The sequence below is a fragment of the Odocoileus virginianus genome, chromosome 3 (genome assembly GCF_023699985.2).
Source record: "Odocoileus virginianus isolate 20LAN1187 ecotype Illinois chromosome 3, Ovbor_1.2, whole genome shotgun sequence".
Lineage (NCBI taxonomy): Eukaryota > Metazoa > Chordata > Mammalia > Artiodactyla > Cervidae > Odocoileus > Odocoileus virginianus.
The window spans coordinates 42,859,698-42,871,919 of NC_069676.1; the positions used below are offsets into that span (position 1 = coordinate 42,859,698).

Consider the following 12,222-nt stretch of genomic DNA (forward strand, 5'->3'; position numbering starts at 1 on the left):
GGAGATCCTTTAATATGTCCCTCAGTTTCTCAGTGCTAGCAGCTTTCAGGGAGTGTATTCGCACCCTTCCAAAATGCAGGCACCAGGGAAAGTGCTAATGTGCATCGTATACACTAAGTCAGGCCCTGCTATACACTTAAAGTCCATATATATGTATACATGGCCTCAGGAAGCCTCCAACCACCCCATTCTACAGAAGAGGAAAAAGAGACCCAGAGATGAATTCACCTGCGCATATGAAGCAGCCTTGGAACTGCAGAGACAGCATTAGAGCCTCCGTATTTAACCATTTTGTTACATGCTCAGAGTCTGGGACACCTGTTTCTGGGCACTGAGCTTGAGGTTCGGAAAACCTACCAACTGACTACTGAAGGCTGGAACATATCTAATTGGGAGGTGATACCCAGCCCCTCAATCTCGCTGGCAAGCCTCCTTAGACTTTGTGAATGAAGGCCAAGGAAGAGAAATGTTGCAGTGACTCCCTCGGAGCTCGTATTTCTTTCCTGTGGCAAAAAGTGCTTATTTCAGCATCCATCATCTCCCTCTTTGTTGTGTAGACAATCCGCCCTGTCGGAGGATTTGTGCTGTTATTATGAGTTTGTTTATTACTGGATTTATTTCTCCTATAAGCAAATGTGTTCACAACATTCCATCAGGGAATCTTCTTAATTGTCACATAAATGTCATCTTATGTAAATTGAATATTTATCTTTCCACAGAAGGGGTGGAGGGGAAAAAAAGGATAAACAACCTTCAGTCTTGGAGAGGGGAGGCGGTTCCTATTTCAGTTCACAACTCACCCACGTGCCTTCAAAGTCAAAGGTGAGGTTGAAGAAATTATTGGATCATCTTTGAGGGACAGCCAGAAAGGAGGGGTTAGAAAAAGTTGGCAATGATGCTTTGAGGATATTGGGCCTGGCTCCCAGGTCTCCCCCTCCCCCAAACCCCGCCTGAGTCCAGACCACCCCCTCCCTAGCTGGGAGCATCTGAGAAGGCTGCAGTTTGCCCCCCACTTCTCCCCATCCAGAAGGCCAGCCAGGCTCCTTCCTCGAGAGAAGGTGAGTGCGGCGGGCGCAGCGGGCTGGGTGGGTGTGGCTCGCGGCTCCGGGAACGGACCCAAGGCCCCGGCAGCGCCCGAGAGCCGCCCGACAGCCCGCCTGCCTGGCGAGCGCAAGCTCTTCTTCCAGAAACTGCGAGGATCCCAGCGCACTGTTTGTGCACCACAAGGTCAAGTCGGGAAGTGGAGCCGGAGGAGGAGGGGCGAGGAGGCGAAGGGTGGGGAGAGGGGCGCCCCGCTTCCTCGCCAAGTGCCAATCCTTGGAAGTTGCCCCTCGGTTTTTAACCCTTTAAGGGGAGTGGGAAGGAGCAAGGGGGAAGTGGATACCCTCGGGCAAACTCCTACTGGGACCAGGACGTGCAGCCACCCACCCACTCACACATCACTGCGTTCCCTACCCCCCGGAAATGCGGGGCTGAGCCGGGCGCCAAGAGGCACTCGGGCGGGGGGAGGGGGCGACGAACCCGAGAGGGACCCTCTCTACGGACCGCCCCTCCTTCTTAGGTCGCCCACAATTTCAAGTTTCCCCAGCCCGGGATGTTAGTTTCCATCTGCTCTGGGTGGGGGAGGAGAGCCGCGCCCCCTCCCCCAGACTCGCGCGCTCCCCTCCCCTCCGCTCCTGCCAGCACTTTCTGCTCACTTCTGGCGCTGCAAAACGCCACGCGATTTATTCGTTTCGCATTTTTAAACCAGCGATTTAACCAGCAGGGCCTAGAGCGAGGGTCTTCCAGCGCTGGAACCCCGGGAGGCGGGGTGCTCTGTGCAAACCTCATTCCCTCCGCGAGTGTCGCCTTCAGGCTGTTATTTGCAAAGAAACGTCTTTTTGACGCAGGGAGAAATGGCAAATTTTAAGTACGTCATTAATATGGCGCCAAAAGATTTTTTTAAGTATAAGCTTGCATTTTTTTTTTAAAGGTTGCGGGGGGCGCCGCCCCGGTGTGGGGCGCGAAGGGGGCGGGGTGTGAGCAGAAAGTGTGAGTGAGAGTGGAGGGGCGGGGTATGTGTGTGAGTGTGTGAAGTGTGAGCAGACCTGATGGGACTTGCACGGGCGCAGCCGCCGCTTGGGCCCGGCCCTGGGGACAGGGCGGGCTGGGGGCGCCCCAGAGCCCGTGGGGAGTCCAGGCCCGAGGTGCAGGCAAGAGAGCGGCCCAGCAGGGTACCCTCCACCCGGAGGCCTGCAACGCTACCTGAACCCGCGGCTGGAGCCAAACAACTGGGCGGGGGGGTGGGCGGGGGGGTCGGGCGCGGAGATCCGAGTGAAGAAGGAAAAAGTGGCGACTCCCCCTCCCTCGCTCCTCCCGCCCGCCCCCACCCCACCCCCACCCAACACATTTTTTTTTTTGCTAAAGAGATCACAAGGAAGTCTTGGTTTAAAAAGAAACAGAAACATACACAGGGGGGTTGGTGAATGGTGCCGACCGCGGCCATCGCAGTTGGAGGCTATTTGGGGGGGTGGGTGAGAGGCGTCCATGGAGTTACTTTGCGCCCACTCCTAGCGTCAAGGGCTTAGGTCCAGCGCGCTGACCGTCCCCGGCCAGGGTGCGGTGCTGGGGACCCCACGGCCCCGGCCGCCTCCTTCGCCACGACCCCGGATGGATGCGCGCCCCCCGCCCGCCCGCGCCGGCCCCAGGAGCTCCGGGTTTCAGGAGCATCCTTCCCACGCCGGCCCCAGCCGCGGCGCGTAACCGTGGGTAGCGCCCCTCGGAAGGGCACCGCGGAGCAAGGTAAGATCCAGCCCCCGGCGACTGGCCCTGCGCATCTCCACGGCGTTATTTTGTGTTTTTGCAACAGATCTGCCAGCGCTTCTCGCTCCCTCTCTCTCTCTTGCTCGCTCGCTCCCTCTCTCTCCTGCTGGCTGCCTGTTCTAGGAAGCCAGCGCGCGCGGGGGGGGGGGGGGGGTGCCGATGCACAGCACAGGGGAGATTGCGCATGTTGGTCAGTCGTGTTTTAAAGAGTACATTGCGGGGAGGCAGAGAGGGGCGCATGCAACAACAACTTTTGGAAGGGTGAGCTTGGCGACCTTCTTTATTAATGACTGCGGCAAAGCGCCCCTGGGCCGGGGAGGGGGCGCGGGCGGGCGGGGGCGCGCCTGGGCTGCAACTTGCCCCGCGGGCTCTGGCTGGGCGGAGGGGCTGCGGCGGGAGACCTGTGCGGAGAGGAGGTCGCGCGGCCGGGGACGTAGGTTCGGAGGACCCGGGGCTATCTGCCCTCCTGTCTCCCCGAGTTTCATTTTGTTGATACGCAGCACGTCCGGGCGCCGAACCGGGTCGAGCCGGTGCACATGACCCCGGGCTGGGCTCACGTGCAGCCGGTTCGGTCCCAGACACCTTCCGGGGGCCACCGCCTCCGCCCTGTCGCCCCCTCTCCCGGCTGGGTGCACGCGGGCTATGCACGCGGGGGCAGCATGCTCGGCTCCCGGGCGCGGAGGCTCTGCACAAATTAAGCAGTTTTTTGGAGGGGCGGGGGATACCCTTTCCAGGTGAGTATGGAGGGTGCACAGCTCCAGCGCGGGGGGCGCGGGCTGGGGTCGGGGGCAGCCCCCCCGTCCAGGGCTGCGCGGGAGTCCAGCGGGGGAGAAAAGCTGCTGGGAGTGGAAATGTACCGGCGGCCGCCGGAGCGGCGGGTGCGCGCCCGCGGGGCGACGGCAGGGGGCGTGGCCCTTGTTTACCTTCTCCCAACTCTGCCGGTTCGCGTCCCGCTCTGGGGACGGTTCTGCAGTCCCCTGCCCTCCGCCTCCTCCCCGATCCCTGGGTGGTACAGGGAGGATGTAGGCAAGTGGCGCCCCGAGCTTGGGACTTACACACCTGACCCCCAAATGAGTGACATTGCAGCCCCCGCCCCCACCAAGCACCGCTGCAGTCCCTCTCCCGGATCCCCGGCCCCGCCCCGCCCCCGGCGGTGGCATCTTCCCGGCCTCACCTCCTTCCTCCCTCTCTCCCTCCCTCCTTCCCACCCACTCGCCTGCGCCTGCGGAGCGGCTTCTGCCCGCCTCCTCTCCGCCTGGGTGCAGACTTGTGGCTCCCTCCGGTCCCTTCCCGCTTATCCCTGGCCTCTGAGATACCCTGTGCTTCAGGCCAAAGAATGAGAGGGGGTCAGCTTGGTGGTTCGTAGCTTTAATGTCAGAAAAGGAGGAGGTCTGCGAGACAAGCAGAAAGGCTTCACTGTAGCTTCTAGAGGCCCAGGACACCCACCCTCCCCACACACACTCTCTGTCCCCCACCACACACAGCTGCCACCCCCAAGGGACTCGACTACTCTCACCCGTTACACCTAAGCTCCTCCTTCCGCTCCCGGGTCAAGGCCACCTCCCGGCGCCACCCCCTGCCCGAACCGCTTCCAGCCTGGGCTGGAGCCCCCCGCAGCCACCTCCGGCTCCTCCTCCCGGCTCCCGCGGTCAGAATCACGCCGGCGCGCCTCCAGCCTGCTGTCCCGTGGACTACCTTTAGGGGCAGGCTGGAGGCGAGTGCCACCCCCCTCCCAATCCCCTTAGCCTTTGCTGCCGGCCGGGACGTTTTTCCTTAGCACCTTGTCTGCTGGTTTCATGCCCTGGGCTGGTGGGGGCTGGAAGGGCTGTGTTTCCCTTTGCTCAGTGCCAAGGGCAGGAAGCATCCGGCGCCTCTGGTCTCTGCAAATTCCCAAACCTTGTCCTTGCGCTTAGCATTCTCTCTCGTTGTCCACCCCCCCCCCCCCCCCCCACTTTGGAATTCCAAGACACAAAGTTTTATACAGGGTCTTAAGTTTGCAGGGGTCATCAGGAGGCATCGCGTTTGCACTCCTAACCGAGGAGCTGAGAGGACACAACTGACTGCTACCTTGCCTTTGTTGCAAGGGGGAGGAACCCTGAGCTTTGAGGCCAGACAAGCTGTCAGGATGTCCCTTTAACGTTTATGTTTGCTAACTTAGTCTTGGGCCTGGGTGGTGGTAGGGCCGCCTGGCCCCTCCTCCCAGGGTGACATTAACTCCCTCCCTTCACTGGTAAAATTCCCAGTAGGACATTTGGCAGAAGAGCTGGGCAGGGAGCTGCCAACCAGGCCTGGCCCTGTTTCCTGGGTTCCCAGGGTGCTGGCTTTTCCCCGACCCTGACTTCCTTTCCCACCTTAGGGCCCCAAGTGAAGGCACCATCTCTCCTGTCCCATCTTCCTCAGGCGGGTTGGGACTCGCAGAACCATCTAACAAGCAGAGAAGGAAAATAACAACAGAATAACTGTAAGAGGAAGGAATGAGTAATAAAGCCGACCCAGGCAGGGAGGAGGGCTTTCATGTTTAAGAGATGCTATTTGCTTTTTAGGTCACAGGCTGCGAAAACAGGCTTTGATCCGATCCGAAGTGGGCGAATAATTTATTGAGAAAGTTTGCATGGTAGGGGAAAAAAGGGATGTTTGTTTGATCTGGAGGCCTCTCAGTTGTCCCAAGTGCTGTTGGCTGTTGTCTAGAGTGGAAAAGCATTTGGTTCCGCAGCAAATGCCTCACTGAGGGAAGTCCTCGCCCCAGGCAGCAAGACTTGCAGTGAGTGTTGGTTTTGAAACTGCTTAGCCAAGGGTCTCCCCAGCACTTTTGGAGTTGAAGTGTTTAAGGGTAGAGTTGTTTGGGCTCGGGATGCAGCAAATGTTTCCAGAACATTTCCCATCCAACGTGCTTTTCCTTTCCCTAAATGACCTGACTGAATGGCCAATTACACTGATCCAAGAGGCAGTCGGAAATCTCCACTTAGCTTTTGTTGACAGGTGAGGTGGAACTCTGATCCCCAGACCCCAAGGCCTTCCAGAATCTTGAGGCTAGGCTTTTGGCACTGATTTCCACATCCTTGAGGTTGGGGGTTAGGGTATTAATCGTTGTTCCAGTTATCAGGGAGGTACTTATCTTATACCCAAGACCCAAGTCAGAGGCTTCCAGTCCAAATTCTTCACAGCTCATCCAGCAGGCTCTTTTTGGGACTCACAGTTTTCCCTTTGGGGTCTCTGGGTGGGGGGGCAAGTTGAAGTTGTGAAGAGGGGAATATCTGTGCCTTGCCCTGTCCTCCATGTAAGAGCCTCACCATGTGTCTCAAAGTTGAGGAACCCAGGGAGACTCTCAGGAAACCCGTAAGAATCTGGAGTACCCCAACCATACTCCCGAGTTGCAGGTCTGTGCACTGTATGCTGTACCCCTCCTCCCCCCACCCCCCGAGGTGGGAGCAAGGTGTTCTCTCTAAGATCAGACAGCCTAGGTTTGAGTGCTGGCTTTGCAGTCACCAGCTGTGGCAACTGCTCCATGCCTCAGTTTCTTCATCTGCAAATGGGGTTACTGACAGTACCTACCTCATGGTGGGTGTGTGGATTAAGTGATACATTGCATAAAGAAGACTAAGCACAAAGCCGGGCATGGGGTAAGCACCTGATTGGTATTAGCAATTCTTACTATTAATAGCCTGGATAGGACCCAAACGCAGCTGACCTTTGACCTCTCCCCTTTAAGGTAGGCCAGAGAGCCAGCTCCATTCTCTGAAGAAGGAATCAGAAGGACCCTGCAGTTGCCAATGGGCAGTCATCCATGGAACGAGTGGGCTGAACTTTGCCCTCTCTGTGGTGGAGGGTAGGGTGCGAAGGTGCTGAAGGACAAAGTAGACAAAGCCCCTTTCTGTCTCCAAGGATCCCCTTGGCATGTCCTCAGAACTGGGTCTGGATGGTGGGTGTGGAGAGTGTGTTCTAGGGGAGCTGGGTGCCCCCGGGACAGGCGAGCAGCGATGGGTGTTGGAGGAGGGTTAGGATTCCCTGTGATTGGAGAAGCAAGTCTGAGGATCTGTGTGTACAAAATCACTGTTGTCACAGCAGTTACTGTCCCTGAGAAGGCATTAAAGTTAATGAGAGATAGGAAAGAGTGGGGCTCTGACCCCCATTTAAAACGGTTTAAGAGTATGCAGCTCTTGTTTTCTGAATGTCTGGCCTTCCCGACACAAGCAGGCTCTGAGGACAGGTTTTCCAGCCGAAATATCATTAAATTGTATTAGCATCTTATTACACACACGCCTTAGCGGTCTGCCTCAGACAGGGAGAGTTTTTGTTTCTCTTTGAAAGATTGTGTCTGGAATGGTAAATTGCCTGCTTGAAAGCCTTTTCCTCCCCTTTTTAAAGGAGGAAGACGAAATCCTGCTGTGTGTGGTGGCAGGCTGGGCAGGCCTGGTGGCCCCCAGAGAGGAGAGGCCGGAGGCCAGGTTGGGCTGTTTTAACTGCCCAGGGAGCTGCCGCAGTAGCAGGCCTGAAAGACCCACTGTTTCCAGGGTCAGCTGGAGGGGCGTTAATGGAGGCCCAGGGTGTTTATTTGAGTTTATTTGCGGAGAGGTCTTTAAAGGGGGCTGGCATTGGGCATTGGTGTTTCAAGTCCAGACCTGAGGTCCCCACTAAGACCAGTGGCTAGTGCTGCCAAGAAAACATCTGCCACCAAATTGCTGCCCTATTACTGAGTTGACATTGATCATTAGCCAGGAGCCCAACCAAATAAAGCCTCTTGGAAAACGTGTGAGGTTAAGACGGGGAAGGCGGGCTGTGCAAACAGGTCGAAATCTGGGGCTGGGGTGTTTGCTCCCATAGGCTGTGAGCAGGCTGCTGGGCTGTGTGGCCCCACACTTCTGGGGGGAGGGGACAAGAGCACACTCAGCACTGAGTGTGCACCAAACTCTTGTCATGTGCTAGGTACATCTCAAAGGGGTACTGGGCACCAGCAAGGATCCAAACAGTTACACTTTTTCTTGTTGTGAAACATATACTCTGAAGGAGAAGGACATTCAACAAGTAGCTCAACAGACACTTCTAAAGAAGCTGAGTAACTGGGTGGTGGGCTTTCTGTAGATAAGGCAGCTGGCATAGACCTCTGTGATGTTTAAGCCAAAACCTGAAGGATGAAAAGTCAGAGATGCCTAGATTGTGTAGACCATTACAGGCATAGAGCACACCTGTGCACAGGTCTGATGGCATGGACTGTCTGTTTCAGGAAATGAAAGGAGGCTGGTTTGACTGGGAAGTGGTAGGAAACGGGCTGGTGGTCAATATGCAGAAAACAGGGACCAGATCATATAAAGTCTTATGGTTAGAAGTTTGAGTTTTGCCCTTGATCAACAGGAAGCCTGTGAAAGATTTCAAATAGGACATATGACATGATCTGATGTATGTTTTCTGAAGATCATTCTGGCTACTGTGCGGATCCTGAATTATAAGGGAGCAGTAGTGGAAGCTGGGAGATGAATGAGGAGTCCTGCGAGAGATGAGACTGGCCTGGACCAGCGTGGAAGCAGTAAAGATGGGGAAGGTGGCTGGATTCTCCATGTGTTCTGGAGGGAGCACCCACTGCACTTGCCAAGGGTCAGCGGTGGGGTGGAGGAGCCACAGCAAGGCTGCTCACTGAGGCGACCCTAGGACATCCACACTCCCAGAGGAGAGTTTCTCCATAGCTGGGGAAGGTGTAGGAGTGCAAGCAGACTGGTGGCAATGGCAGGAAAAGGGGACACTTCTTTCCCAGAGTCTCCTTTGTGGTACTTTCTGTCCCTAAAAATAAGTGCCTCATGACCCTGAATATTCTCCCAGGGCAGACCTTGCTTTGGGAGAGGTTAGGGGAGCCAGTAGAGAGGAAAAACGAGAGGCCAAGGTCAAGTCTTGGCACCCCCATCCCCACCTGCATGTGTAGCCCTGGATTTCAGCTTTGGTAGGAATCCTCCGTGTCCTCTGTGCTGGGTTGGAGGGGGACATCATGGGGCAAAGCCTTGTCCTGCAGGGGAGGCCAGGCCTCATTTGAGGCTTCATTGGCCACTGAGAAGAGGCTTACCTGAGGCAGGGAGACCTTTCGAACAGACTTGGTTCAAAGAAAAGAAGCAAAGCAGTGGTTTCCCTCTGAAGCCTAGTTATTATTCCAATTAAGCCGCCGCAAAATCTGCTCCCATAATAACACACTGTCCAGGAGGACTCTGGGGTGTTTCATGGAGGAGCTGGCTGAGGGTGGGGTGCAGGTCTGCGTGCTGACAGGTCCCACTGGTCCTGGGCAGCAGGAAACAGCAGCAGGAAGAGATCCTGGCAGTCAAGGGGTCCTGTTGTCAGGGGCCTTCCTTACTGCACAGCTCACTGCCTTGCTGAGGAGGCCTTCAGGTGGCTGCTGGTAGAATTGTTCACCTGGCCTAAGTCTGCTGTGGTATTAATAACCAGCACCCATATGGAATGCCAGCCACTGTGCTAAGGGCTTTATGCTGCTCTCCTTCACTCACCAGCTGATTCTGGCCCACAGATGTGTTTAGTTTGGCCCTCTCTAAGTGTTTTAAATATCTAAATCAGTTGCCAGCATTTTAAGTTCAGGAGATTTATGTTTAATTCCAGATCCAATTTGTGTCTTTGGGGAAGTATGTCTTTCCCAAGGTCCCTGGTCTAGTGAGGGGTTGAGATAGGATTTGAACTTGACCTCCCTGAATCCAGTGCTGCTGCTTTTATGCTATGGGACAGCCTGGCTTGCAAGTGCCTATTTGCTGGAAATGAAGAAAAATGCAGTTCATGTAGAGGATTTCAGAAGAAAACAGATGGGTGCATGAAGAGCACTTCTCTCCCTGCTCCTACCCCACCTGTGACAGCTGGGTTGGCAAGATTCAGGCTGGAGTCAGAGTTGTGTTACAGTCACCTCTGTCACACGCAGACCCCAGAGGACAGCAGGGATGGACATGGATCTGGGTAGTGGAGTGTTATTGCCCCATTCAATCATTCAGTCTATGACCTGAGCCACTGGGCTACACAGAGGCAGAGTAGTCTCAAGGTCAAGAGCATGGTCTCCTGAGTCAGAGAAACCTCTTATAAGAACTGTGATCTTGGGCAAGTCACTTAACTTCTGAGCTTCATTGTCCCCACCTGCAAAAGGGAAGCAGCCATCATGCCCGCCAGCACCAAGGGCCAGTTCTGAGGCCTCATTGGGGTCCCTGTGTGCCAGGATGCGCCCCTCCCCAAGCAGTGGGTACTTAGCTGTTTCAACTCTGGTTCCTGCCTCCTTGGCATCCATGCTTCTCTCCACCAGGCATGCCTCCAGACCTCCACACCCTCTGGAGAGCCCTTGGCCTCCACCTTTGCAGCTGGGCAGCAAGCAGCCCCAGTGAACCTTTCATCCTGACCCTACTCTTGGGAGACATGGGGGTGGAGAAAAGCTCCTGGCTAAGGTCAAGTTTGAGGCCAGAGGGTCCTTCTGAGTAGCTCAGAGTTCTGGGTAATTGCAACCCGCTTTAGAGAGCCAGTGCTCCTAAGGCCTCTGCAAGGCCACAGTAAAATAAGGTGACCCCTCCCAGGGGTCCCACCCCTCCGCATGAGTAGACTTGGGGTGACAGCAGGTGGCAAATGGGATTCACAGTGGGGTTGGGCAGCCCGGTTGGTTGGCAGCTGGGCTTTCTCCCTACTGACACTGGCTCCTTGTCCTTTCCTGTGTACAGTGAGGCAGCCCAGGGTCTAGGCTGACAAAAACATGGTGCAAAGCCCCGTGGGCTCTGAGCCCCGGGTCTGTTCTCTGAATTGGGACTCAGCCACTGACTAGCTGTGAGACCTAAGGCAGGTTAACAAGTCTCTCACTGTGCTCCCCTCCAAGAGGGGACCAGAGCAGGCTCTGCCACCCAGGACTCTGCAGGATTAGAGGAAATAGTGGGTAGGAAAGCACTTCCAACAGGCAGGAGCTGACAAGGGCACAAAGGCAGCTCAGTGTGGGCTCGGGGATCAGACCACGTGGATTCAAATCCCGGTTCAGCCGAGTCACCAGCAGGACAAGGCACTGAGCCTCCTCAGTAAATGAAGCTAATAGCTCACAACTCCCCAGGTTGTTAGGAACACGAGATAGCTGAGTTGGCACGGGTAGGGGAAAGAGCTCAGTATGGGAGAGCCGCCCTTCTACCTTGAAGCTAAACATTGTAGTGGAGGGAAATGAGTTTGTATCTTTACCTGGAGATGGACACTGAGGGGAGGGTGGGCAGCGCAGCAGCCCCTTCACTCTGGCCTGGTGCGGCTTGGGAACCCAGCGTGGGGCCTCCCTGCCCCCACCCCAGTTCCGCGCCCCTCTGGCTGCCACTCTCAGGATATGCAGAGTGCAGGCTCAGTGCTTGTGGGCTGGCTTGTCCCTCAACTCCCATCGCCTGGTCCTCCTGGAAGAGTCTGTCTGTTTCTGTGCCCTCCCTCCTCTGCCTCAAGCAGGGCACCACGTGCAACTTGCAGGTGAGAGGGGATTCCATGGTGGGTGAGGGAGCTGGGGTGAGGCCGGTCCAAGTCACTGTTCATTCTGGGGCTACTGACCCCTCTTGTCCTCCCTCATTGTCATCTTTGACTAGGTTCTCTGTTGTGTGAGGCTCTGGGCTCAGGAGATGAGAGATGCTGCCCCCTCCCCCAGCCCCAGGGCCCATGTAGGTGGGTGAGAGAAGGGGGAGGCTGCCTGAGGAGAAGGCTTAGGGCATGGCCTTCTTCTCATTCTTCCTCTGCAGCGGGGCGAGTGTGGGGAGGTAGATTGACGGGCAGTTTTCTGAGAGGTGGAGGATTTCCCGAGCCGCCTGTGAGTATAATGGGGCCTACTTTCGTTGCAGATGGAAGAGAAGAGGCGAAAGTACTCCATCAGCAGCGACAACTCTGACACCACCGACAGTAAGGCCTTCCACGTGGGGCTCCTGCAGGGACAGTGTTTGAATAATTATCAGGACCACAGGCCCAGACTGGGGGAGTGGGACATTGCTCCAGAGTGTCCGTGTTGATGAACGCATAAAGCAGCCCGGGTCCCTCTGCTCCTCTGAGAGCCCCCACACCACCATGGCCTTTGGGGCCTTGCTGTCCTCTGCTCTGCTCCCCTTTACCCTCTCGCTCGCAACCCCTGTGTTTTGCTCTGGTTGGAACAGATCAACTCCACTCTGGGTCTTCCTTTGCCTGTGCTGGTCGGGCTGCTGGAAACACACCTCACTCCCTCTGGCCCTGCTGTTGAGTCGGGGCCCTGTGGAAGTGTCCACACAACAGGCAAAAAAACCTGTCACTCTTCATTATAATTGCCTAATCAGTGTTATTTCCTAACCAAGTGCCACTTCCTTATCAAAGTAAGCCCCTTGGTAAGAGAGGTCATGACTTGCTGACTGCCATATCCAGCTAGATGGGGCACATAATAGGTGATCAGTAAATGTTTGCTGGAGAAATTAATGAAGGAGCCTG

General features: G+C 56.0%; 1 protein-coding gene across 9 annotated transcripts in view; it reads left to right on the top strand.

Annotated features, from left to right (window-relative positions):
- Positions 1-976: 976 nt before the first annotated feature.
- The window catches only part of JADE2 (jade family PHD finger 2), a 50,659-nt gene continuing 39,413 nt past the window's right edge, over positions 977-12,222 (top strand). For 2 of the 9 annotated variants that reach the window (XR_011486849.1, XM_070465386.1), the window contains exon 1: positions 11,613-11,670. Coding sequence is in view for 8 of the 9 variants with exons in the window: in XM_070465386.1 (XP_070321487.1) it covers positions 11,613-11,670 (58 nt within the window). In the remaining variant the exon portion in view is untranslated. Of the gene's footprint in view, positions 1,059-1,123; positions 1,228-2,401; positions 2,782-2,944; positions 3,064-3,448; positions 3,537-4,279; positions 11,251-11,270; positions 11,440-11,612; positions 11,671-12,222 lie in introns of those variants that run through there. The other 7 variants (XM_020908037.2, XM_020908033.2, XM_020908032.2 and 4 more) reach the window with 7 other exon arrangements.